The sequence below is a fragment of the Seriola lalandi genome, unplaced genomic scaffold, assembly GCF_002814215.2.
Source record: "Seriola lalandi dorsalis isolate HSWRI2012SDOR001 ecotype SW California unplaced genomic scaffold, Sedor1 jcf7180002053912, whole genome shotgun sequence".
NCBI classification, from domain to species: Eukaryota; Metazoa; Chordata; class Actinopteri; order Carangiformes; family Carangidae; genus Seriola; species Seriola lalandi.
In genome coordinates this window covers 435090-462135 of record NW_019524465.1, presented here as the reverse complement: position 1 = coordinate 462135, position 27046 = coordinate 435090, and the positions used below count along the sequence as shown (strand labels likewise).

Genomic DNA, 27046 nt, shown 5'->3' with positions numbered 1-27046 from the left:
ATGTTTTTTGTCATACTATACTATGACGTTTTTATGCCTTACTATACTATGATGTTTTTTTCACATTTTTATGTCTTACTATACTATGACATTTTTTTCACATTTTTATGCCTTACTATATTATGACATTTTTATGCCTTACTATACTATGATGTTTTTTTCACATTTTTATGCCTTACTATACTATGACATTTTTTTCACATTTTTATGCCTTACTATATTATGACGTTTTTTTCACATTTTTAAGCCTTACTATACTATGACGTTTTTTGTCATACTATACTATGACATTTTTATGCCTTACTATACTATGACGTTTTTTTCACATTTTTATGCCTTACTATACTGTGATGTTTTTTGACATTTTTATGCCTTACTATATTATGACATTTTTTTCATACTATACTATGACATTTTTATGGCTTACTATACTATGACATTTTTTCCACATTTTTATGCCTTACTATATTATGATCTTTTATGCCTTACTATACTATGACGTTTTTTTCAAATTTTTATGCTGTACTATACTATGACATTTTTTCCACATTCTTATGCCTTACTATACTATGATGTTTTTTGTCATACTATACTATGACGTTTTTATGCCTTACTATACTATGACGTTTTTTGACATTTTTATGCCTTACTTTATTATGACATTTTTTGTCATACTATACTATGACATTTTTATGCCTTACTATACTATGACGTTTTTTTCACATTTTTATGCCTTACTATACTATGATGTTTTTTGGCATTTTTATGCCTTACTATATTATGATGTTTTTTGTCATACTATACTATGACATTTTTATGCCTTACTATACTATGATGTTTTTTGACTTTTTTTTTATACTATACTATGACGTTTTTTTCACATTTTTATGCTTTACTATACTATGAAGTTTTTTCCACATTTTTATGCCTCACTATAATATGACTTTTTTCACATTTTTATGCCTTACTATATTATGACATTTTTTTTATATTTTATGCCTTACTATAATATGACGTTTTTTTTCATACATTTTTTCCACATTTTTATGCCTTACTGTAATATGACGTTTTATGCCTTACTATACTATGACATTTTTTCCACATTTTTATGCCTTACTATACTATGACGTTTTTATGCCCTACTATACTATAACTTTTTTCACATTTTTATGCTTTACTATACTATGACGGTTCTTGTCATTTCATAGCTCACTTTACTATATTTCATACCTTACTATATTATGACTTTTTAAAAATTGTATGCCTTACTATACTATAAAGTTTTATGCCTTACTATATTATGTCATTTTCTGACATTTTATGCCTTACTATACTATGATATACTATGACGTTTTATAGCTCACTATACTATGATGTTTCATGCCTTATTATACTATGATGTTTAAATGATATTTTATACCTTACTATACTATGACTTTTTTTTCCACATTTTGATGCCTTACTATACTATGATGTATTTTTACACTCATCCTTGTTCATTCTGCTGGAGAGAAATCAGTATACTGTGACACCGACATTAAAATAAATAAATCAAATTTGGTATTTTGTGAATCCTTCCACACACAGAAGAAACTTTAGGAATATTTGCAGCTGACCAAGTCCAGAGAACAAATCCAGATCCTTTGTGTGTGTGATTGTGTCTTAGTCCATAAAGTTATTAGTCCTAACACTGTGATAAAAAGTATAATCAATAACTTTATTTATTACTAAAGTAGATAAAAGACTTTACAAACAGACACGACACGTTAAGGAAAATGCAGAGGCCAGAACATTTTATACAATAAGTTTATGTACACTTTTACACTTCATTAACAAAACAGCCATTCTACAATAACCAGGATAGTGCTCTGAACGAGGAGGAATCTGTCTGCAACATAATGCTTCAACAAGTGGCTCTGCTCCTTTTTATTTGGTTTGTTATTGCTGTCCTTCAACTCCAACAGTCTCTGCTTCGATCCAGTGTGTGCTGAAGAGTGATACGGTGGATGTGCTGCTGTAGAAAAAAAAAACAAAAAACAAAACTACTCAAATTACTCTGCTAAAGTTTAGAGGCCCGAGTAATCTCGCGGGCCTTCGTCTGTCCGGAGGGAGGCGGCTGCAACGTCGAACTACAATCCAAAATATCAAACTGCAAAAAGGTCAACACAGAGAAAGTTGCTCCCTCTTTAGCTGAATTCAGACAATGTTGAACTCATACAGCTCTTCCTGCCGTCCACTGGCATATAAAAACATTTCAGTCCGTTTCTTCTTTTGTCTTTGAACAAACATTTCTCATGGTTTCTGGTCTGAAAACATTTTATATATATATATATTTATGTATATATATGTACACCCTTTAGTGAAATGCAATCTGATTTTGGTTTTCTGTCATCGCCAACAATCAAACAAACAAATAAACAAACAAACAAACAAACAAACGCCCTCCTGTGCTGTGTGGTTCAGCAAGCCCAAAGACAGCGGGGGCCGGCCATAGCCATACCTTTGTTGTCATGGCAACATGTCACGTGCGGGTAATGTTCCGTGCACGTGTGTGTGTTTGTGAATGTGTGTGCATCCACTGAGTTTTTTGGCGAATGGCAGGCACAGTCAACGTGTCTTGTCAGTTGATGTATGACGTGATTTGCTCGCTCTTGTGCACGTACGTGCGCGCACACACACACACGCACACAATCGCACAGAACAATCAACAAAACAAAGGCACTCTGGGAAGGATTGGGGCGACGTGTGTGTGTGTGTGGAAACTGTTAAAAAAAAGAAGTGTGTGTGTGTGTCGCCAAGGCCCCTCTAATACCTTCATCTATAAACCCTCACACTGGAAAAAACTTCTTCACTTTTCAGTAACAGCAACCTGTTTTACCCTGTATGTGTGTTTGTGTGTGTGTGTTTGTGTGCACTCTGGCGGCCTCCAGGCACATGAGGAGGAGGAGGACAATTCCATCGGCATCAGCCGCTGCTCCGCCTCTCTCTCGTCATGATGTGCGTAACGGTTGGGGAGGAGAACAAAACCAAAAGAGGAAACCCGAGGATGAGAACACGGGGTCAACATTCAGGCATGAGATGATTCCCCAGCAGGTGCAGAGACAGAGAGGTCCTCCGAGCTGTCTCCTCTACCCATAGTTCATAGGGATGAAGCCAGGGTTGGTGGGTGGGGGAGTCTTTGATTGGTTGCTTTTCAAAACGATGAATCGAGGCGGAGTCGGTTTCTCAGTGGTTATTTCACGCAGAGCAGGCCGCCCACGTTGGCCACAAACTCCTCCAGGCTCTTGAGGAAGGCGACCTTCTGTTTCCGGTCCATGGTGGGTGGCGTGCTGCTGGCCGTCAGCTTGTTGAAGGCGTCGGCCAGCCGCTGGTAGATGACGGCGTCTCTTTGAGAGGAGAGCAGGGTCTCCACCAGCTCCGAATACTCCGCCTGACGGAGGAGAGCGACAGATCAGGTCAGGGTGAAACTAGAACTCGACAGATTCAATGAGCAGCAGAATAATAAATAGATAAATGATAAGTAACGTATAAGTAAAGTATTTGAAAAGCCACAGATGTTTGAGCAAAGTGTCATCACTTTACTGTTTATTTTATTATGCAAGTTTAATTTTCAACTGTAAAATATCCAGTTACTTAAATAAACTCATACTTATGGTGGACAAACTATAATTACAACATTAAATTACTTCAAACATAATTTGTCACTCATCGACTGACATGCTCACAGATACAATATATCTCTAGTTACAATTCTTCAATAATGAAATTTAAATCCAAAAGGTTTATGGCTGCAACAAATTATTATAATTATATATTACTACTGGTATATCTATTATTGATTAATCTGCTGATTCATTTCTCAATCATTCTCTATAAAATGTCAGAAAATACTGAAAAATACACATCAGAATTTGTATTGGATACACTGTAAGTCAAGTCTTTATGAGCGGTGATAGTTGGGGTTCAAAAATGCAGTTAAAACATCTGACATTCATTTGCTGGCAGTGGATAATGGGTAATCTTATACTAACATTATCATTAAATTAATGGACCATCACAGTGGAGCTGTGTTTGTGCAGACCAAACACTAGAGGGCGTCTGGAGTCATGCACCAAAACTTCCTGCTTCTCTGATAATGTGAGCAGCTTGATTTGTTGTGACTTTTAATTCATATTTAAACATGTAACAGATATGAAAGGCCAATGTCTCTCGTGAGGATGCTTCTCATGATGTGTTTGGTCAACTGCTGCTGTTACTGAAGTGGACAGTCCAGTCGGACAGTGGACGCAGGCTTCCCATCAGACAACAGACAGGAAACATTACGTCCACACAGTTGTGGAGACCAACATTTCTGCAGCCAAGAAAGAATTTACCAATAACTACTTGATTGTGGGTTTCAATCTGAGCTAATTCTATATCTGACCTGAAGACCATTTTATAAACGAGACTCCTGCTCGCAGAAGAAATTACACTTTAAAAAGCTGCACAAAAGCCCAGACTGAGCGTCTTCAAAAAGAAAGAGCTCAATCATCTAAAAGCCTTCAGCTACTTTAAATGGCAAGAAAATCCAAAGCAAACTTAACAGCTGGTCATTGATTTTATATCTACCAGTTATTTTTAGTTTACTCTCAGTATTTCTTCTTTGAACATTAGCGGATTAAACCACTGCAGTATCCTCACCCCTGCATGTGTTTTATCAGTCAGTCAGTCACTCACCTGGTGCAGGCACACGAGTGTGTAAAGAGCTTCTCCTGCTGCCACCGTCATCTCTGTGTTGTGTTTTTGCAGGACCAGCATGTCAAACACCAACTGAAGACAGAGGACGGAGCACAGGGAGATAAGAAAGGAAAAATTATTATACAACAAAAAAAGTCTACATCAGTCAAAAAAGTTCCAGGAATGCTTTATACCTTGAGGAAGTGACGAGTGGCGATGAAGAGAGGCGTGTCTTTCTCCTGGTTTTTGGCGCACTGTTCAGCCAGAGGAGACAACGCCTCCAAGCACAGCTGACTGATCTCTGAACTCATCCTGAAAATAGACGTTAAGGAGCAGAAACCACCAAAAAAGAAAAAAAAAAAAACCAAAAAACAAAAACTGTCTTTTTAAATCTTGCACCAGGCACAGTGAAGCAGAGAGAGGCAACGGATGACAAACCTAGTTAAAATAAGGTTGTGGTTCTCTTCTTTTTGAAGCAAAAGTTTTATGTGAAATTGTGACTGAACATGGTGACAACGACAATAATATCATTGCAATATCTATAAAACGTCTGAGAGAGATAATAATGATAATGCTATCAGTCAACTTCATCTTTGCCTTTGTTTACTCTGTGTTTTGTCTCTTTTTTGGCAAATGAATTCGACTCAAATACGAGCGTAGGGAGGTGTAACTGTACGAAGGTGCACAACATCCAGATGAACTGATCAAAAAAAGATCCACAAGGCCTCAATTTCCATCTAACATCGACCATATAATCATGCCAATATTTCACTTTTTAAATATCGCTACCTGTGTATTGTGACACACCTGGTTTTAGTGGAGACCAATATACACTCCTAATAAATATATATATAGGAAATATGTATTACTATGGGGAATATTAGTGTTTTTTCTACAAAATCCATTTTTCTATTTAACCACAGAAACAAATTTCCTCTAAACAACAGCAGCATAAGATACTTGTCAAAATAAAAATATTCCAAAATTGACAAAACTATGATATAATTTGGAAACTGTTTGATCAGTGGGCGAGCATTTGACGCCAACTTTCAGTACCTGACAGTTTTCAGTTGAATCTGTGCTGAGGACATATTTTGGACAGGACCAAAAATGTTCTGAGGCTCAATACCCAGCTGTAAATCAAGAATACCAACAACAACAACAACAACAACAACACAGACAGTGGAAGGATACGAGGTCATTCCCAGCTCCAGGGAGAACATGAGGCTCTTGAATAGGTCTTCAGGCAGCTGTGGGATCTTCTCTGGGAAGATCTCACAGATGAAGGTGATGAGCTTGTAGTACTGGTTACACAGAGAGGGGAACTGGAGAAACAACGAGGACAGGATCAGTATGTGCACACAGAACAGAACAGATTTGGATTTTTTAAAGCACTCAGAGGAAACAATACTCCAAAAATCCATGTTGTGCAGTTTTACCTTGAGCAGGTCCTGAGACATGAGTGGAAGAACAATATTGACGCCATAAAGAACCACATCTGCTGCCGATACTGTCCTATTGGAGGCTGGCGTTCCCTGGTCTTGGTTCCGAAACACCTCATCTAAAACACAGCAGTTTGAAAAAAAAATCAATCTCAAGAAAATGACAACACAAACAAGGATAAGGAAAAGTTTTCTACTCTCATTTAAAGACAGAAAAAACATCGAGCCAACAAACCTGTGTCGCTGAAGTCGATGAACTCTTTGGAGAGCAGGTTGGTGAGCAGCTCCATGATGAGCAGCAGGTCCTGGTACTGGTCCTCCTCGGCCGTGGCGTCGCTTCGCTTCCGGCTCTGGTTGTTCTTGGAGTAGACTTGTAGCAACGTGAGACAGGCCTCGTACAGCTTCATGGACTTAGTCTGAACGAGGAGAGGAGAAAACACAGTGTCACAGTTAATGGATCCTACATTTCCCATAATACAACTTGATAGCATCTTTTCATTAGACCCTTGCTGTGTGGTAAATACCCATCACTTTAAAAATGTTCATGTCCAACACAGACTTTCTGTTCCACATGTGTCGTCTCTACGCTCAGCTGAGAAGACTCAAATGATGACACATTAAAATAATGAAATTAAAATGATTGAAGATCGCTGTATGCATATGGAAGCATATGGGTGTAGGTGTGTGTGTGTGTGTATGCGCAGGTAAAACACTCACCTCTCCCAGGTAGCAGATCTGCTTGTGAGCCACTTCCACAAAAACCTCAATAATGAGGTTGATTGTCTCGGGCGTGTTGCTGTAAACCTGCGCAACAAAAACCAAAGAGTTTGTATTTCATCTCGAACATACACACACTGACCAAGTCCTCTTCCATCAGAGTGTAAAGACTTCAGTTCACCTTCCCACCCTCTCTTACCTCCATGAGGCCGATGCAGCTGGACAAGAAGTCCATGAGGAAAGAGAAGAGCGAGGCCACGTTGTCGATCTGCGTCGCCTCTGCGATGCCGCACAGCGCCTCTAACGTAGCGACGATTTCCTGTTTGACGGCTTCTTCCTGGCTGATCTGAGCGAAGTTCTCCTGGTTTATGAGGTTGAGGAAACGCTGCTGAAGAGGGTGAAGCACCTGGATGGAGAGAAACACAGTCTTAGGTTAAATATTGTGTTCAGAAGCGACATACTGTATATTATCTGTCATTTATTCACATCTCCAAACATTCTGAAGTAGCCTGTAGACGTTTCAGTCAGGCTACCTTCAATCAAGCAATTTCATATTTTTAAAAAGATTCAGTCACTTTTATTCATCGATCCAAGATAATTCAAGTATAAGCTGGAGATGAAGTACAAGGGATGCAGTTTTTGATCACAAATGTTCACGCTGATCCATGTACAACATGTGTTTTAAAAATTTCCTCTGTATTCTGCAGCTAATTAACAAATTTAATGGGACTATTTTGTGTTTTTCTAACGACTGTGCCCTGTTAAAGCTCTTCAGGGGAGACATAAGTTGAACACTAGTACGCCTTTTAAAGCAGTTTTTAATATTCTAAGGTAATTTTTAAATCAGTGGCAGCCTGTTGTTTATAAGCACACCTGCAGGAAAACAGCCTGGTGTCATCCTTCATCTGAGCTATGTGAACTCAGTGCAGTGTGTTTACTGTGAACAGTGATTTCTCGGTGCCTGTGAGGAAAGAGCAGTGATGTAAAGATGTAACAAAGGAGTCTTCCTCCTCCAACAGTCAGATCCAAGTTCAGACCGAGCAGCTGTATGACTCAACAGCTGCTGTCTCACTTATACACCCCCCCCCACCCCCACATAATTACTCTGGAGTCATTGTGGCTTTGCACCCCCATTTACTACTGTCAGCCTATTAAGACAAAGGCCTGCGGGATCAAGACAAGGATCATGTTATACACAAGGGAGAAAGACTCGACGGGGGAATATTATCGACCGCATCCATCACTCCTAATCCCCACATCTGACGGGAGTCTGTGGGGCTCAGTGACTCTGAACCGGACTAACTCTCGCCAAAGTCTGAGCTCATGACTGCGATGAAATTATCAGTTTATATTGTTGTTTTATTTGGTACCAGATGTGAACCAGGTGAAGTTATGCACTATGGCTGTTTTCGATTTAAGGACAATTCCATTTTTTTTTTGTGTGTGTGCAAAGCAACGACACTAAAAAGAAGCAAGACGCGGCAAAAAAACACATCAGACAGGATGTAAACAAAACAAACAGTTAATCCAGACGATCTAAATGTGCAGATCAAACTGAAAGTGTGTGCACCAGAAACTTCATAATTATCCTTTATTGCTCAGAAAAGCTGTGTTCACATACACTATGACAGTTTTATTCGAAGCTGATCCAAAACATTTGTGCGTAAACAGACAGTCTGAGAAATAATTTTACTGTTGTCCTTCGTTTTCTTTCACGTTATCTTCATGGTTGGTTAAACTGGTTTGTTTACAACCTGTCTGATTGTCTCACTGCTCGTTTCTTCCCTGCGCTGCCTTTAGAAACTTCACTTCTTATCCAGATCTCAGCAATTAACTTGGTCAGTGAAACGTTATTAAAACTCAACACAAGTTGTAACAAACAGAAACATTCTTTTACAGACGACTACAAGGGGAAAAAAAAATGTCTGGAAAATCCGAGTCTTTGCACATTATGTTCTTGTAATTGTTCTGCTCTGTTTATAGAATTTAATTTCATTTACAGGACTTATGTTTGCCAGAACTTTTCAGCCGCTGAGGAGGTGTGGAACTTCTAACACATAGAATTTAATTAGTGTGGTTTCACAAAATAAAATTTACAGTCCCATGATGCCTCCCCCCTTCTCCGCCTTCCTAAGCTCAGTGTTACTGCCGAATGTCAGCGTGTTGTTTTAGTTTACTTTTTTGTTTTACATTATTTTTGGGGCGTTTTAGAGGTATATTGGATATTTTAGACTGGAAAATAAACAAGTACTTACTACATTTATCATTTACTTCAATCATTTTATTCATTATTGACAAATAAATCAGCACACGTTACCTCGGCCCAGTATTGCTGTTTAGTGTCAGAGTCCATGTGTGCGAAGCCTCCGAGGACCAAAGCTTTCATCAGAGACCTCTGCACCGAGCTGGACAGCAGGTGGAGAGGCGGACTGCGGCTGGCAAACTGCTTCGCCAGGTTCCACCAGCTCTCACACTGCACCACGATGTTCGCCCTGAACAGACAGACAGACAGACAGACAGACAGACAGACAGACAGACAGACAGAAAGACAGACAGAGGGGGAGGGAGGGAGGCATATTGTTGTTATTACTCTGCAAAAACATCTGCACTTACAGACAGATGATCTCACCCAAAATGTCTTTTTGATCAAAGTGATGCCTAATTTAAACGCTGCTGATGTCCTGTGAAAACTCTTAATCCAGTTTGGCTGATTTGCATGTTTTTATTTTGACTGAAAGTGAAGAGGTTTCTGAACAGTCTCAAAAACAAGATTTTAATGAAGTGCATTTTCATTCACCACAGAACAGAAGATTGTTTTTCATGGTTCATGAAAAAACGAGATGTAAGGTTTTTAATAAAAATTGATAAACCAGATCAACAAAACAATGTTTTTCTTTTTTCTAACTGTTCCATCTAACATCAAAAGGAAACAAGCTAAAACATTATTGGCGAATTACAGAAAAATAGCTTCAAGCTATTTTGGTTCTTGGCTCTTTGGAGTGAGAATATCTCTAAGGCATCAATTTAGACCATTCGTTTTAATCTGTTTCTCGTGAGTCCATCAGCTTTATCAATGTGCAATACTAAATCACTGCAGTCATTTCACATTGAAACAGCACCACCTGTCATTAACTGTTGTCCCGTGGCTTCTCTAACCAACCAAACACAACTGAACGGCTAAAACTAATGATTATTTTCATTATCAATTCATCTGTTGATTATTTTCTCAATTAACTGATTAATTGTTCAAATGCTAATTTCAATCTCCAAAAGTCAGAGGCGACATCTTCTAATGTCTCATGTTGTCTGACCAACAATCCAATTATAAATGATGAAGCCAGAAAATATTCACATCTGAGAAGTTAGAACCACAAACTATTTTCTCTCAAAGAATTAATCACAACAGTTCACTGTCCTCACCTCTCCCTCTTCTCTACCAGCGTCACCAGCAGCTCCACAGTGTCGTTGGCCAGCTCCGCCTCCGAGCTCCACACAGACAGGTTGTTGATAACCTTCTCCAGAAGGTATCCCACAATCCACTGGGCCCCCTCTGTGTCTGCGCCAAACGCTGTGCTCAGGGGCATGCTGATCTGAGGAGAGACCGAAAAACAGGATGAGACACATGGAAGAGAAACATCTGGTTATTATCAGGGAAAGAAAATACAGAGGTTTGTGTTTGTGCTGAGAAACCTGAGTGACTGACTGCTGGGGGGGAACACTGGAGGATATTAGAGGGGCGGCAAGCCTCATACCTGCTCGTAGAGCTTCTCGTCCACCAGCAGGTACGTCTTGGCCCAGCGTCTGAGGAACCACACGATGTCCTTCCCCATCTGCGGGCTCAGCAGCTCCGTCAGGCTCGCTCTGGTCGCCCTGGACTCAACCTCTGACGTCCGCAAAACCGCCGACAGCAATCTGAGACAGAAGAAAAACAAAGTCCATGTAGTCAGTCATGTTGTGTTTTAGGTTTTGTGCTGTGATGTGTGTATTTTATTTCAAGCTTCATGTATTTTAAAGGCCCATCTAAGAATGGATAAAGCAAATTAACTTCGGCCATAAAAGCTGAGCTACACACTGATGACCACCTCTGCCTAATATGCCGTTAGATCTGACCCACTGAGGCACGGACTCTACAAGACCTCTGAAGGTGTCCTCTAGTATCACGCACCAAGACGTTAGAAGCAGATTCTTTAAGTCCTTTAAGTTGGGAGTTAGAGGCGCCACAGATCAAACATGTTACTACACATCACCCATCACCCTGTTGCCCAGACCACTGCTGACGGGGAGCACCGGATGAGCCTCGCCTCGGCCCTTTTGTCGTGTGTATGTTTGTTACAAGATAATCGATGTGAGTCGCTTCATCTGTGAGTGATCATAATGTTTCTGCTCACCGGTGTATGGTCATGCCTGCACTAATAAAATATAAACATGGAATATAAAAGGGCAGGAGAGCAGGGGGAGTGGTGATTTGGAATAGAAGGTTTAAATTTATACAGAAATAGATCAGATGATACAAACCAGGTCGTGAAAAGATAATGAGCTCGGCAGCGAGACGAGAAGATATGAAATATGCATCACAATAAAAAGGATGCAGAGTAAAGGTCAGTTTATAGGTCACGAGTCCGTGTGGCTACAAAAAATTTTTGTCATCTGCCCATAAATGTGTGGATCATCTGATGGCGGCTCAAACCAAACATGTAATCATGTTTGTTTTTAGACTGTGTTCACGCCTTTAGGAGCCACCACTGTACTTTATACAAACAGGTTCACTGCTTGATTGAAAATGAAAACCAGCAAAGTTCAACTTTTCATGAATAATCTTTGATTTTTATTTTTCCATAAATGTTTTGCGGGTGCCACTGTTTTGTTTCTGTTGTGTATATCTTGCTTTCACTCCACAGCATGTAATCATGGGCTCGGATGAATAAAAAATCTCAAATCTGAATCTGAAATCTGGAGAAACTGCAGCTGGGAGCAAATGAAGAAGAGCTGGTCCAAAAACGACGAGGCCATGTTAGCTGTGTGGTGACACTTTGTCTTTAGTCGAGACAATAGAGAAGAGAAATGAAGAATTAACGAATTAACTCTACTGCACGGGTGTAATTAATATGAGATTGTTTCATTTATTGTTGTGGAGGGAAATGTGACAATTGTGATATTGATATTAAGTCACAAATCAATCGAACTTCAATACAAAGTCATCATTTTTCTGCCCTTTGTGTGTGTGTGTGTGTGTGTGTGTGTGTGTGTGTGTGTGTGTGTGTGAAAGACAAAAGGCAAAGTCACGTCCACACACACACACACACACACACACACACACACACAGTATATAAAAGGACAGAGAGACAGAGGGCTTAAAGCAGCTTATGGGTCCGCCCCCCTCAGTGCGCAGTTTCACATTGTTTGCAGAAAACAAAACCACGCTGACATTTACGGGGCCGGGGTCGGCCGCTCGCTATTAGGAAACCTGATGCCATCGGCCACTCATCTCTGCAATCCTCTGTCATTGCTGTCATCCCCCTCACATACACACAAACACACATGCATCCTTGTACGCCTATCTTTGTGGGGTCCTGTCATTGACATAATGCATTCTCTAACCTTAACCATCACAACTGAACTCCTGACCCCAACCCTAAAACCAAGTCTTAACCCCCAAACAGCCACTTAAACTTGTGGTGTGCAGCATTTCAGTCCCAACGAAGCCGCAGGACCCCACAAATATGGTAAAACAAACCCCCACACACACCTCTGCATAATGAACAATCCACAAAAAACAGAGGCGCAATGACCTTCAACAGACAATATCACTGGCTGCTGTGACTGTCTATTGTCGTCACTGTGATTATCTGCACACACACACACACACACGCGCACACACGCACACACACACACACACACACACACACACACACACACACAGATGATTGCCTTTAAACAAAGAAGCATCCAGTGTGACTGCCAACAGCCGTGACCCGCGCAAGGTTTCTGACACCACAGCCACATACTGTCGTGCTGCACAATTAATTGTTGTTAAAAACAAATCCTCTCCGATAACAGCAACTGGAGATACGCTTTGTGTCCCAGGGAGCGTTTTATTATCTGTCGGTGTATTATTAGAGCCATCATTTTGTGTGCTGATGTTCAACAACCACACGGGGAGAAATCTATTGTGTAAGAGAACAATTTCTAATCCCACGGCAGCAGAAAGAGACCACAGTGCAATGCAACAGCAACAGGAGAGGTTGTCACAATAAACAGATATTTCTGCTCTTACTGGAAGAGTAGCTGGCTGAAAATGAGGTTTGAAAGCCAGAAATCTGAGCCCCCGGAGTAGCAATCGTTCAATAATTCTTATTGATCAACAACTTCTTCTGCAGCCTGCGGGTACATTATTGTCATTTTCAGCTCTAGTGCAGTAGAAAATCTTTTTAAGATTTTTCAACTGCAGCAGAAAAAAAACAGATGTATTTTCATGGCGATAAGTGAAACTGTGGACAACCTGCAGCTCACCTGACACCTGACCTTCGCCTTGTTTATCAACTTATACGGCAGCGGTGGGGCGGCTGCTGAGCTGTCGGGGAGCAGCAAGTGATTGTTTTCCTTTCTCATTAATCTCCCCATTATTTCTTCCGCTGATTGATTAATGCTTCTGTTTTACAGTTTCACAAAACTATAAAAAATGACAATCACAACTTCCTAGTGTTCACTGGATTTATCAACATAGGTCAGAATGGCAAGTCTCATTCTTATTGAGAGAAAATCTGTAAAATTTCTAAGCACAATTATGATAATTCATTACAACTGTTGGATTAACATGTAAAAACGTCAGACATTATTTAGCTCTGGCTGCTAAAAAAGGGAAAATTTACTGCTTTTCTAGGTTTTATGTAGTAAATCCAGTATTTTCTAACCACTTCTCAGAAAAAACGTCAGCTTGGGCATTTTCACTATTTTCTGTCATTTCATAGACAAACAATTGACAGAAGTGTTTTTTGTGTCTATGAGGTTAGATTGTCTTATTAGGGGGAGGAAGCTCAGGTTCAGGTTCAGAAAGCTAAAGGCCAAACATCCACATCTGTCATCCTTACACAGTTTATAAAAGTTTATGTGTAACTGAGTTTTAAAAGTTTCTCATCCTGAGTCAAACACACTGCACGTTGTCCAGAAAGCACAGTGAGAGGGTGTTTGTTCATGTGTGTTACTGGCTGCAGATTCACATGGTGATTGAGTGTGAATGTAACCCACCTTCAGCTTTATGGGACAATAACTGTGACAACACTTGGAAGAAGGAGCAGCCTCGGACAGTGAGAAAGTCTATTCTGGGAGAGTTTTATGGGGATCTGTCCAGTTAAGTGAGACGAACTGTCACAACAACACAAGGACTGCTGGACACGAAGACGTGCCATCGCATCCAATGCAACAAGCTATCTGCCTTCAGTTTGCCTGGGCGTTGATTCACCAGCATTGTGAAGTTTCCTGTGCAGCACAGTTAACATTTCTTCTGTTAATGAGACCTTCACACTTCAACCACAGTCTCATGTTGATACTGGGGAAGTATCTACTGTTGTTTGAGAGAGTGAGGCTCAAATTCCTTTTTTTCAACTGTGCTATACAGATTTTCTTAGCTAGTTTGAAGATTGGAGCTGTCAGTCTTCCAGTCCTCTATGCCACACGTCAGTAAGAGTCAGGTCTCAAACTTTACGCAACAAAGCCTTAAAACCCTACAATGGATAAACAAGTTACTTGAAAGCTCGTGAATCCTTGGCAACGTCAATCATCTAAATCATCTAACAGCCAGAAAAGCAAATTATAGTAAGAAAAATAATGAAGAAACACAGCACATATAAAACACTTTTCACTTTATGGTTCCTCCACTAATACAATTTGAGTCCATGGTCATACGTCTTTGAATAGCAGAAAGGTTAAAGAATAAAAGCTTTATCCTCAGTTCAGTTTCAAACTTTAGAAGTTTTTTGTTTCTATAGGACACTAAATAAATTCATAAAAGCTCTGACAATAATAACACAAAACATTAAATCAACCTCAGACACAACAGAACCAGTATTCAGTGTGACTTTCATCTCACCTGATGACGGAGTCTGTGCGGTTGCAGCCCGGTATGGACGAGGCCTTCTCCCCCGGGGAGCCCAGGATCTGCAGCGTCGTGTTGATGTCCACCTCCGTCGAGTGTTTGATTGAGAACTCCATCACCTCCGAGGGGATCAACGGAGTTTCACCCTGAGGGTCGTCTGCTAATAGATACCCTGCAGAGAGCGCACACGAATATAAACGACATGTTATACATGAAATTACACCACATTTTCTGTTTCCGCCTTCTTATTCTTAAATATTTGTCTGCTTTTTAAGTCTTGTATGATAATAAATTCAATAGGGATTTGAACTTAGTCAGAAGAAAAGCTGTTAGCTCTAGTATCAAGTTGTATATCAGAATAAAATATGAAAAGCATCATTGTCAGCATGAACAAATGTTACTCAACAACTTAACATTTCAAACACACAATTGTCTAGTTTTAGTGTTTTATTGTATTCCACCATATACACTAAAAAATATATATATAGATTTCAGCTTTAACAGCGTCTCCTTTTAGCTGAGCTGCCCACCCAGCTCAAATGGTAAATTAATGGTGAGGAATACACAGCGTTGCCTTAATGATGCTGATTCACACAATATTTCAATAACTCAAACCCACAGAACCGGGTGGAGTTCAGTTCTTCTGTTCTGTTCACAAATAAAGTTCATTAAGTGTAATATGCTGCACTAAAAGAGTCATTTACAAACATAATAAAACAGCCGTATTCTAGTGTCTTAGAACGTCATACGGCTTTTCATTAACTACCTTTAGTACTGTGCCTACATTTGTTTTCAAACCATGTGAAGCTTCATGGAACTTAAACCCTTAACCCGAAGACTTAAATGCAAGTCCAGTTTAAATAGTGTAAATGTAAATAGTGATTTTTTTGGAATAGAATGTATAAATACACTATATTGCTTTTTTTTCCCCCTTCAGTTCCTAATTATAAGTTTTCATTATTTTGTAAATTATCATTACTGCACTAAGTAGTTTATTCTGTTTGTGTGTACATACTAAAATCAGTAGTTTTAATTTATAAATCTAAAATATACTATACTTAGCACTTTATTTCATCAGGCTTGCTGCTTGCCTGCATCACATTTTTAACAGCTGCTAATAAACAAAACAAGCCTGACAGAATACAGAGTGCAGGGAGTGTAATCAAAAACATTAAAATGCAAAGGAAACATCAGCGAGGAAACAATTATGTCTTCCTCCAAAATGAATGACATTTGTGCTGAGTGAGTCCCAACTCTCCTTGTGTCAATCCAAGAGACTGGTTGCTAGATCCGACAGCCCCAATGTCAAAGAAGGACACAAACAAACAAAGTTTTGTCCTGCTGCTGACCTGAGACCAGTATGAGCCAGTGGATGTCCTCATAGAGGTCGTCCAGGACTTTGCGGTCCATTGATCCGGGGTCAGATGAAGCCATGAGATGCTGCTGCGTCCTCTGGAGCTGGCCGTGCAGCCGTGTCACCCGGTCCTCCAGCAGACTGCGGGACGAGGTCGAAAGACAGAAGTCAACACGGATACACACCAAATCCACAGTGTTGGACACGTTGAACAAGTCTTATTACAAGCTCAAACATACTGAGATTAACTTAATAAATGAATTTATCACAGCAATAAAGTAAATGAAGCACCTGGTAAGTTGTTATACATTTACCTTGTGAGCAGGGGGATACAGTGGTCTGCTGCCACACGTCCCAGCATGCCGATGCTCGACAGCTGATCTGAGAACAGCTCCCTGTCGTCTTCCTGCAGCTCATTGATCTCGTCCTCATCGTGAGACGATATGCCATTCACTGACTGAGGTGAGCGATGAATTACCAAGAGAAAGAGAAAGTAAGTTAACCTCCAACTCTTTGAAACCGACATCTCTGTTTATCATTTAAACGCAGTGAAACACAGCTGTAAAAGCAGGTAAAAGTCTCACCAGGTTGCGTGTGCCGTCAGGAGCAGCTAAGTGACACTGGATATACGAGTTGAAGACCTGGATCGCCGGCTGCACGAAGCAGCCACGAGGAAAGTGCTCCTCGTCCTGGACGAGCGTGAGCCAGGACTCCAGCAGCTTGTCGTAGGCCTCCATGTAAACCATGTCGTCCTTATCCAGCTGAGGGAAGGGAGCTCATGGATGTTAGCAAAACACTGCCAACGATTTTCATTATTACTATCCACATCTTTGGTGTTGTCATCACTAACTAGCCAAGTTCACCAGACGGTGGGGGTCGATTGAGCTAGGGTTGAAATTAATAATTATTTTCTTTATTGATTATTTTCTTAATTGTCATGTCGATAAAATGGTGAAACATGACGATTTTAATTTCACAAAAGTCAAAGTGATGTTTTCAGACGCAGTCTTTAATCTGAACAACAGCACTAAACTCCAGAGATATTCGATTTACTATCATTTAAAAAAGAAAAGCATCAAACCATCACATTTGAGAATTTGGAACCAGTTTTCTGATGATTGACTGATGAATTAATTGACTGATTGTTGCAGCTCTGATTTAATCACCAAAAACCAAAACCTATAACTTACATGTTACATGTTAATACATGTTCGACATTTCAAAAGCAGAAGAATTCACATTGATAAGCACTGGTCACTGCCCCAAACCAAATGTTGAACTCTGGCCTATAATGTGACGTGGGATATGGATTCTACATGTACCACATGGTGAGTACACCTGGATCACAGTGGATCAACTCCTCTTATTTGATATAACTACGTTATAAATGAACAGCAAGTCAACATCTTCAGCATCTATAATCAAGCCAGAAGCTGCAGGAATAACTTGAACTCACTTTACGACAGTTTTTAGGTCTGAGGACCCAAATGTTGTAAATAAAGTGATCGACTGTGCAGGATTTTTTATTCACAGTTCATGAGCAAACCTGTGTTTAAGACTTTGTGGAGTGTAAAAACTTTGTGGTGAATAAAACAAATAAAAAACACTCTGGTTAAACTGGACACAGCCTGTGGACTTTTGCAATCGGTCTCAAGTCAACTTTGCTTCGATTTAAGAGCCAAAAAGGTTGGAAAGCACCGATTTAGAAAATCTAAATTTTACTTGTGATCAGAAAGTGAGGATAGTTAAGTTGCTACAGTTAAAAATGCAGCTGCAAATATGACATCCTCCACATATGACAGTATTTCAAGAGCACAGTATCTCAGAGCTTCTGATCTGGTTACACAAACTTCAATTCCACCACACCTTGGTTTGTACCTAAATGTGACACATGATGTGATTGGATGCAATGAATATGATCTGAGCTATGAACCACTCACCACCTCCTCCAGGGCGGCACTGCGTCCGAACGAGCAGGTGAGCAAAGTGAGGCAGTTGATGAAGGAAGTGAACAGATCGCTGGGCAGCGCTGTTAAAGTACTCCGAGGGAACATGGTGATCAGGTTGGAGATGATATTGGAGATGCCCACTGCCTCGGAGTCCTCGATCTCAATCCTGGGAATACAAATAATAAAATGCGATCAAAAGAAAAGATCTGAAAGATTCTTTATCCTGGTGTTAATGAACAGAGCTCCAAATACTTTATACAGTAGACTCCGGTTTGAATCAATGAAACGATTAAAGAAAAAAACAGCAGCCAAAGGAAAACACATTACAATATCTACTGTGTTAATAAAACAGTGATGATGTGAATTCTAGTAATCCTCTGCCATCAGTAAACCCCCCCCGCCCCAAAAAAAGCAACTTCCTTCTCTTGACAGAGAAAGCTAAGAAAGTTCATACTTCTTCTTTTCCAATTTAATCCAAACCCGTGGTTTGGCCTGAGGAAGGACAGTTTCCACTCTCTAGGGTGAGGCAGAGGCTAAACTGGGGTCACTTTCCAGTTTACCCGCTGGTGACTGAGGTTTGGAAACAGGCATGAAAATTGATCCTTAACCAAAACCCGTGGGCAACTTGACCCCTGAACAGTTTTCCACAGCTGCATCTGAGGTTATTTCTATGGTATTTCTGCCTCATAGTGCAGCACACAGAGTAAGAGGTGGAAGAGAGAATGGCTGTAATTACGTTTCTTGTTTTATCATAAGATCATACCATGAAGCACGAAGTGACAGATCTGGACACGCTGAAAAGAAAAATCATGTTTTCTTCACATGTTTGATGAGTTTTAAAAATAGATATGAAAGTGGCTTTTAATCTGACTTCTACACCATCTGGACAAATCTAACCACGGTGCCTGTACGATCAATGTGAAGAGAAAACTGAAGGATCACAGGAAGAAGTAAGGCAGCCGTGTTCTTAAACAAGTCAAGGCTCAAAGTTAACAGCATTTTATCAGGCGTCAAATATTGTTTGACAAGACTAAGAGTTTTATTTGATAATAAAACCAATACAAATTGAAATTTTGACCTCATGGTAGCGAAGAGAGAGAGAGAGAAAAATAAATAAATCAGGTGATCAGCAAAGTCAGTACTCCTTTTTCCCTGGAGCCCATGAATGTCTGTACAAGATTTAATGGCAATTCATCCAATAGTCGTTGGTTTATTTTAGTCCGAATTACCCACTGACCACCACGGTCATCCACAGAGTCTTGTCAGTATCGTGGCTATAAATGTTTCAAGTGTCACACTTCGGCTTGTAACATTTCTTATTTTAACACGCCATAAGAGTAACGATGAAGATTCAAACGTATAGCTGCCCGCAGAATCGTATTAACCCAGACTTCCATTAAAATTCTCTGTGAAATCTCTTTCTGAACAATTCCTCTGTATCTGAAACATGTCAGCGCTCTGAATTTATCGGAAAAGATGCATCGACAAATGTTTGGACTGTGTTACACCACATGATAACACTGAGCGGGCAGAACCAAAAACAAATGTCAAAATTCAATGTGTGACAGATGGAATCAAGGACATAGCACACGGCTGGAAAAGGCCTGGAATTTATCCAGAAATGTGTGGAATTTTCCAATTCCCAACATACTTACATACAATCTGTCTCTATACTCCACACCACCTCACCACAAAATACATTATCCTGCAATTAAGCTATCAAGGCCACAAAAGCTACCAGAAAATTGCTCACCGAGACCACACAAATATCTCATGTGACCACACCCATCACGCTGTTCACGACAAAAGACCTTCACGTGGGCAACAGCATTAGAAATTGAAGAAGAATTGTAATTTTATTCTTAATTCTGTCTATTTTGCAGTTAGTGATACTGGTATTTGAGAGTTAAAAAAATATGATACTGAGCTGACTGTTTTGTATGTATCCAGCAGGACATTAAAGACATGGTTTCTAAATGACCTCAGACATATCTTTGTTGACTTGTTGTAATAAGTTGACATATAAACTGATGCTGATACATCTTTGATAAACTAAGACTCCACTGACAGCATCAGGATGTTGAATTATCAGCCTCTCCATTCAGCCGGAAGCTAAACTGAACATGCTTTGGTTCTTATACAATGCATATACTGTAAACCTGCTCAACAGTCTCAGCAGCTGCTTCAATACATTTTCTACATTCCTGCTTAGTTAAGTTGTCTTTTAACCCCTGCACGAAAAGAAAAATCACCTCTGAAGTTTTGTATATTTTTTTTCTTTTCTCGTCTTTGCTGCACCTAAGTAGGAAAAGTCTTAATCCTGAATTTGTATATTTGAACTGACACACCTCTCCAGTCAGTCCGAGTTAGAGAGGAACATTGTGTGTGAGGCCTAGCTAACCCCTATCAGATGGAGTTAAATTGTGAGCAGAACTGTTCAATCACTGTAGATCGGCCATCCCTCTCCGCATGGTTTTCCGATGAGGCAATTGGAAAAAAGCTCCAAGAATAGGTGATTACAGACAGAGCAGGAGAGGAGGGAAGAGAGAGGGAGTGAGTGGGAGCACGTGAGAGACGAGAGAGGGATAGAGAGAGGGGGGAGACCCCTACTCACTGACTCACGTGGTCCAACAGTGAGCTGGTGTGCACATTGAAATGTGTATGTGTGTCTCAGTTATTTATACATGAGAGTCTGGCCCCTTAATTCAGATCAGAACCACGCTGACTACAGACACGCCCACAAATGAACATGAAATACTTCTACTGTACTTATTGGCCCTAGAAAAATCATCTCAGTCTCTCACATTCACACACACAGTTCCCATAAACACCAACATTTCTGATAGAAACCTCAACTAACGCATGTTTTTCAACAGCTATAATAGAGCTTAGACATTGACAAAAGTACAAGTATCAAAACTCAAATGTGTCTGTAGCATCAAGTATTGGTAACTTTAATGTTTGATATTAAATGTCTGGTCAGGTTTGTTTTTATTTATTCTTTGATCCATCCGCTGCTGATCTAAATCCAAGGATCTAAACTAGCACGGTCAGCTAACTTTGCTAGCTTTATTTGATTCAGGCAGACTACTTACAAATACAGCTCCCTTCCTAGCACGCACCGGAAGTCAATGTAACGTCAGAAAGTCGTTGGAATCCAACGCTGGACAGACGTTAAACTAACTGACATTGTGACGTTTGAAAAAGACGTTTAGTTTTGCACACGACTCGAATGAATCTTATGTCATGAGACATTTGGAAGACGCTGGATTTCCGTTGCTCAGCTGACGTCAGTATTCGTTTGGTATTGTCTTGACATTGAATTTTGGTCACCCGACGTCACCACCTACATTCAGCCAAATATTAATGTCTAACGTTGGTGGCGAGCTGCGTGTTAAACCTGAAGGGGGACAAGTGACATTTTAAGTGACATCCTCACATTTTAAGTTGATAACAGTTGCTTATTTACACATTTTACAGTTACGCAGCAACATTGTGATCCATTTGAAATCGTGTTCGTGTCCACTTGGCGTATATAAGTCTAATATTTACTTTCTTTAATCCTAATTTTGGTCTTTTAGCTTATATCTGGCTCTTTAGCTGCTAAATGCTCCATTTTGTTCACCACCTCGTTGCTAACTGTGTCCAGCTGAAACTCACTATACAGCTCCACATAACTTGATCTGCTCAGAGTAAATACGGAAAATTCCCGTCGTCGTCAGATTCAGGAGCATTTGTAAGTCAAGAGCCTTGAGAATTATGCACTTATAAAAACTGTTTAATGTGTCAAAAATAATTTTATCGATCAGTTTTAATGGCTAAATTATATTTCAGCATTAGCTCCTTTAGCTGTGGATGACAGCATTTCATTTTGTGCTCTTGCATTTGACAGCTTTTCTATTTAGTATGAATGGGGCATATTTTCTTAGGGAAAATGTGCTTACTTCCACTTTAATATAAGTGACTATTCAGAAAGGTTGGAATCATCAAAAAAGAAGCAATGAATTAGGCTTATTGAAAAGATTTAATTTCTACAGTTTTCAGCTCAAATTGAATTAATAAAAAAGGGACTCATTAAAAAAAAAACATGCAAGGTCAAAATCCAAGGTTGAATCAGCCTGGGTATTATAAAGATGCACCTAATGTTATTGGAGAGTTTGAAATGACTGCAGTAAAGAGTTGACACCATGTTTATGAAGCGCTATGCTAGCAGAGTCTTAAAGGTCAGACAGAGTCACAGGTCAAAACCAAGAAGATAAAACATGAGATCACAGTAATGGAAAGATGATCTCATCACATCACGCATAGGCTGAGTCAAGTTCTAATAAAATCTGCATTAAAATCACTCCATGAAGAGATGAACCGACCCAAAACATTTGAGGGAAAGAACTAAACAATGACTGGTGCTGTATGACGCCTGTATAAGGTTAAATTCACCCTTGTTTTCTCAGCAGGCTTTTAGGTTGAAGTCACATATTCTTCTGTAGAGGCAACAGAATCAACTCTAGAAACAATTCATTGATAATCGATTTATCTTCATCTTGTTTTTCATAGCAAAAACTCTCGTCTGGTTATAGCTACTTCAATGTCTGGGTCTACTTTCTCTCGGTGCTATATCATATTAAACTGAGCATCACTGGGTTTTGGACGCTTGGTTGAACCAAACAAGATACTTGAAGACACCTTGGACTTTTAGACATTTTATAGACTAAATGATTAATATAGTATACTATAGAGGAGATGGAAAAAACAACAGAACAACTGTGAAAAAATGCTTTGTACTACTTTTCCCTTTTCATGTTTTCTAAGCAGGTATAGGACTCGATCTGTCATCTCTTACAGCCTAAAATTCAGCCTTTTTCTTAACCTCTAGGTAATTGCTGCCTCATCCTGCTGCTAAAAACAGAGCAGTAATCTCTTCTAATGCATCTTCCTGAAACCCAAAACACACTCTGATTCCCTGCACCACACAGAAACAATCAATAGCCTCCAAACAGCCCGCCTGCCTGTGAGACCCGCCACAGGCTAACACAACTCGTAATGTTTCTCAGAACGAGATCACAAGCTCTATTTCTTCACATGACCCCTGCTAACAAGAAGGCAACACATGAATCACAGACTGAGGAGGCCGCCGTATGGCTTCTTTAATGCCACACATCTGCCCACACCAGTTCAAACACAGTGCCAGTACAACCATGTCAGTTATGAACGCCCTTGAGCGTAGCTTAGAAGAATCTGGTTAACAAATACAATGGATCATATTTAGAGCCTCACGGTTTCCTATTTGTTTCATGTGGTCTTATTTAATCTAAAGATAAAAGTCACTTTGGTAACAAAGCTGATTACAGACTCTACACTCACGAGTCCAAAATGTCACCTCTGTACAATGTGACAGGGAACAGCTACGGTAGGAAAACGCTGAAAAAAATATAAAGGAAAATTGGCTCTGAGCTGAGCTTTAGGGATGAAAACCCTTTATTTCCTTTGCTCAGAACACCCAGGTTCAGTCCTGCTTAGTAAAGGGATTTTCAGCAAAATAAATTGAGCTGAACACTGGAGTACACGCAATTTATTCTAGTGGAAACCCTATTGGCATTTTGATGCATCTGTTGCTTTATGAGTAATGAAGACGCAGTAATACTGAAACGAGGGCATGAGCTAACTTTTTCTTTTTTGTACGCCGGCCAAAATTCACCAGCCACTTTCACAATATCACCAGTTAAAAATACATTTCGACCAGAGCCTCAAATCTTGGACTGAGGCTGATCACGCAGAAAACTCTGATGTCCAGGTTTCAACCTATAATCATGTGATATTTGTTTATCAGTTTTTTTTTCTCCCTTTATCAGAATATCTTGGAAAAAAATATTGTGTGGTTTTTGTTTTCATTATTTAAAATTATTTAAATTACATCATAATTGTAATGTACAATAATAATATAAAATTTCGCAAATTTTGCATTATTTGTGCCCTTTGTATTGTGTTTTTATGTGTCTGTATTTTAAGTTTTGCTTTCGTCTTTTACTGTGAAGAACTCTGACGTCTCATGTAGAAAGATGCTATAAAAATAAAGTTTAATTTCCTACTTCAGCTTCTTACATTTGTGCGTACCATTTTCTATCTTTTAATTTGAATCATCTATTTATGTTCTTAGCTTCTCAGTAAGAGTCCTTTGCTGTACATTTTGTTTTTAAATATGCTCTATATATAAACCGTTTTATCATAATAGTTAACAGTTTACAGCATGGATTCATGGTATATGTAAATTATATGTAACTTTAATGTCATATCAATGTGTATCACCACATAGTAAATATTCTGGAAAATCATGAATAAAGGAAGCAGATGAGAACGGCTACTACAGCAAATCATCACACTGATGCAAAAAAAGTCAATTGTGACTCCAAATGAGTCATGCTGATTGTTTTGCAACATTGCTAACGATACCAGATGGCTTCCACGCCACTAAATGATAAGTTATTTGAACAGAAATATAGTTTTAAACTTGAGTTATTCTGAATGGGTTTCAAATGGATTCAGATTCATAAAATCCTGCAGAGCTTCCAGTTGGAACTGGAAACGGTCCACATCAGTTTCATCATCAGGGTCAGGCAGTGCTATATTAGATGAGAGGAGAGCTACTAAACGATGGTAGAACTGATAACACTTAAAACAGAACCACACTCAGTATTTACCAGCGTTTAAATGGCTGCTCGTGTTTATTTTTTCCCCCTCTCTGGTTATAAACAATGTCTCTGTGAGAAAAATAAGTGCATGATTTGATCCACTTTCACATAAATCTGCTTTTAGAGGCCCCTGGGAAACATAAGTTCCTGGTTAACTCCATTTGTTACTGAACTGGAAGACAAACTCTTCCCTCCCCGGACAGTTTCCCATAGAGTGTGCAGATGCTAGAATCAGAGACCTTAAAAAAACAAAAAACAAAAAAAAAAAAACAGACTCAACAAGCAATTACTTCCCGTAAATAAAGTAGAAATGGCACAGTGTGAGTCACACTTGTTGGCCTCCATCACTTGTTGAGTTTTATAATTTAAGAAACATGAAATCCTTGAGATACCGGAGGAAGATAAAACCTACTGAGACTGTCGCCAAGGATAATGTAAAATCAGCTGTGCTCACTGATCCTGTGTTTTTGGATGCTACTGCAGTTCATGTTGTAGCTGAGATGGACAGCCGAGGTTTTAAAAAAGCATTACATTTAGATTAAATTTACAAAACAGTTGCACATTTTTCACACAATCCACATCTGAGCTGCCTGAAAGATTTAAGTCTACAACTCCTGTACGATTCCTTTAGATTTAAGCATTAACCTCAATAGTACACCTCATTAAAAGACTCATTTTCATTCAAATGATTTAAAAAAATATATATTTTTCAATAAATCCCAGCACAGCAAAAGCAAAGCTAATTTAGTGTAGCACAGTGGGTGTATAATGGCCCCTGTTTCCCTGTGGGAGCCACTTTCAATTGGCAGGTTTGAATTAGTCCCATCTGTTGTTTCTTAAGCCTCACCTGTCAGTGTGGTGGAAATGACTGGAAGGTATCAACTGGAACAAAAATGGAATATGTTCTATTGAGGGGATTTACATTTTAAATCAAACAGGCTCCTGCTTTAAGCTTTTGTTTCCTTAATTTGGTTGTTTCTTCTTCTTCAAAAAAAGAAGTGACAACCGGGTTAATGAATGTCACAGAGCAGAGACTGTGGTGTGTGGTGAAATCCCCACAACCTCTCAGCAAATTAAAGTCTCAATGGTTTAGGTGTAATAGTTAATTACTGTAGCTTCTATTAGTGTCAGTGTCATACCTGTCTGGTAATTGGTTGTAATTAGTATTTTTTGTTAGACGAGATTTGTTTTGTTGAGGGAAATAAAAACTGTATTTTTTTAACTAACAGTCTTCATTCCCCAACAAACAAACACATGACTTTAAAAGTGACTCAAAAGGTTTCAGATTCAGTCTAGGAACCAGATTCAGACTTAAAAACTAGTGGCAGACAGTACATTGGTGACACCTACCCGTTGATCATGCTCAGCAGACCCTCCACCAGGTGAGCCAGGTAGGACACCTGGGCGCTCTCGTCAGGAAAGATGGGCCCGTGCATGGAGGCCAGCTGGGCCAGGCACTGCAGGGAGTCCTGGGCCATGTCCGAGTCCTCCCGAATCTTCCTGTGTACCTGAAGAGGAGAGGTGAAGAAGTTTGAAGCGTTTCATTTTGTGTTCTTTAGTTTTGTGTTTACAAAGTATGAAAGAGGGAATCTAATCGAGTAAAAGCCGAAGTACTTGGATATCTGAACATAGCTGGAAAAAAAGCGCACTGGGAAAAAGAACAGACGAATGGATATATGTGGAAAACCCCTGCACTATGTCACTCTCAACAACTGACTGAAAAAGCATGGATCGTTTCAGTTTTGTCTTCTTGCCCACCTGCTACACGAAGAGAGACAACAAGGATGGAAAAAGAAAAAGAAAAAGAAAAAATCTGAGCTTTCTTCAACCCGCCCTATTTCTCTTTAATAAGGAGGAAAAGCTACAGCGAGCCAGTAATGTGCTTCAAGTGAGCGTCTGAAACCTTCCACGGCTGAGTACCTGCACGGCTGCAAGGCATCTCGCTGAGATTCCCACCCAGAGAGACTGACACAAAAGACAACAGCAGCAGCTTTAAACGCCTTTAAATGCTCATATTAAAATGATGCTAACACCAGCTGAAAGGAAATTACAGAAGAATAAACACAATCATCGAGTGAGGTTTTTTATTT

At 39.6% G+C, this 27046-nt stretch overlaps 1 protein-coding gene across 1 annotated transcript in view; it reads right to left on the bottom strand.

Annotated features, from left to right (window-relative positions):
- Positions 1-1771: 1771 nt before the first annotated feature.
- xpo4 (exportin 4) overlaps positions 1772-27046 on the bottom strand; it is a 57236-nt gene continuing 31961 nt past the window's right edge. The window contains exons 8-24 of the mRNA XM_087172934.1: positions 26307-26464; positions 18262-18436; positions 16906-17082; positions 16636-16778; positions 16317-16462; positions 14962-15139; positions 10628-10787; positions 10296-10465; positions 9193-9367; positions 7075-7281; positions 6876-6962; positions 6394-6574; positions 6156-6277; positions 5911-6041; positions 4911-5028; positions 4717-4809; positions 1772-3430 (exon numbers count right to left, since the gene is read on the bottom strand). Of these exons, the coding sequence (XP_087029060.1) occupies positions 3233-3430; positions 4717-4809; positions 4911-5028; positions 5911-6041; positions 6156-6277; positions 6394-6574; positions 6876-6962; positions 7075-7281; positions 9193-9367; positions 10296-10465; positions 10628-10787; positions 14962-15139; positions 16317-16462; positions 16636-16778; positions 16906-17082; positions 18262-18436; positions 26307-26464 (2619 nt within the window). The 3' untranslated portion in view covers positions 1772-3232. The remainder of the gene's footprint in view (positions 3431-4716; positions 4810-4910; positions 5029-5910; positions 6042-6155; positions 6278-6393; positions 6575-6875; positions 6963-7074; positions 7282-9192; positions 9368-10295; positions 10466-10627; positions 10788-14961; positions 15140-16316; positions 16463-16635; positions 16779-16905; positions 17083-18261; positions 18437-26306; positions 26465-27046) is intronic.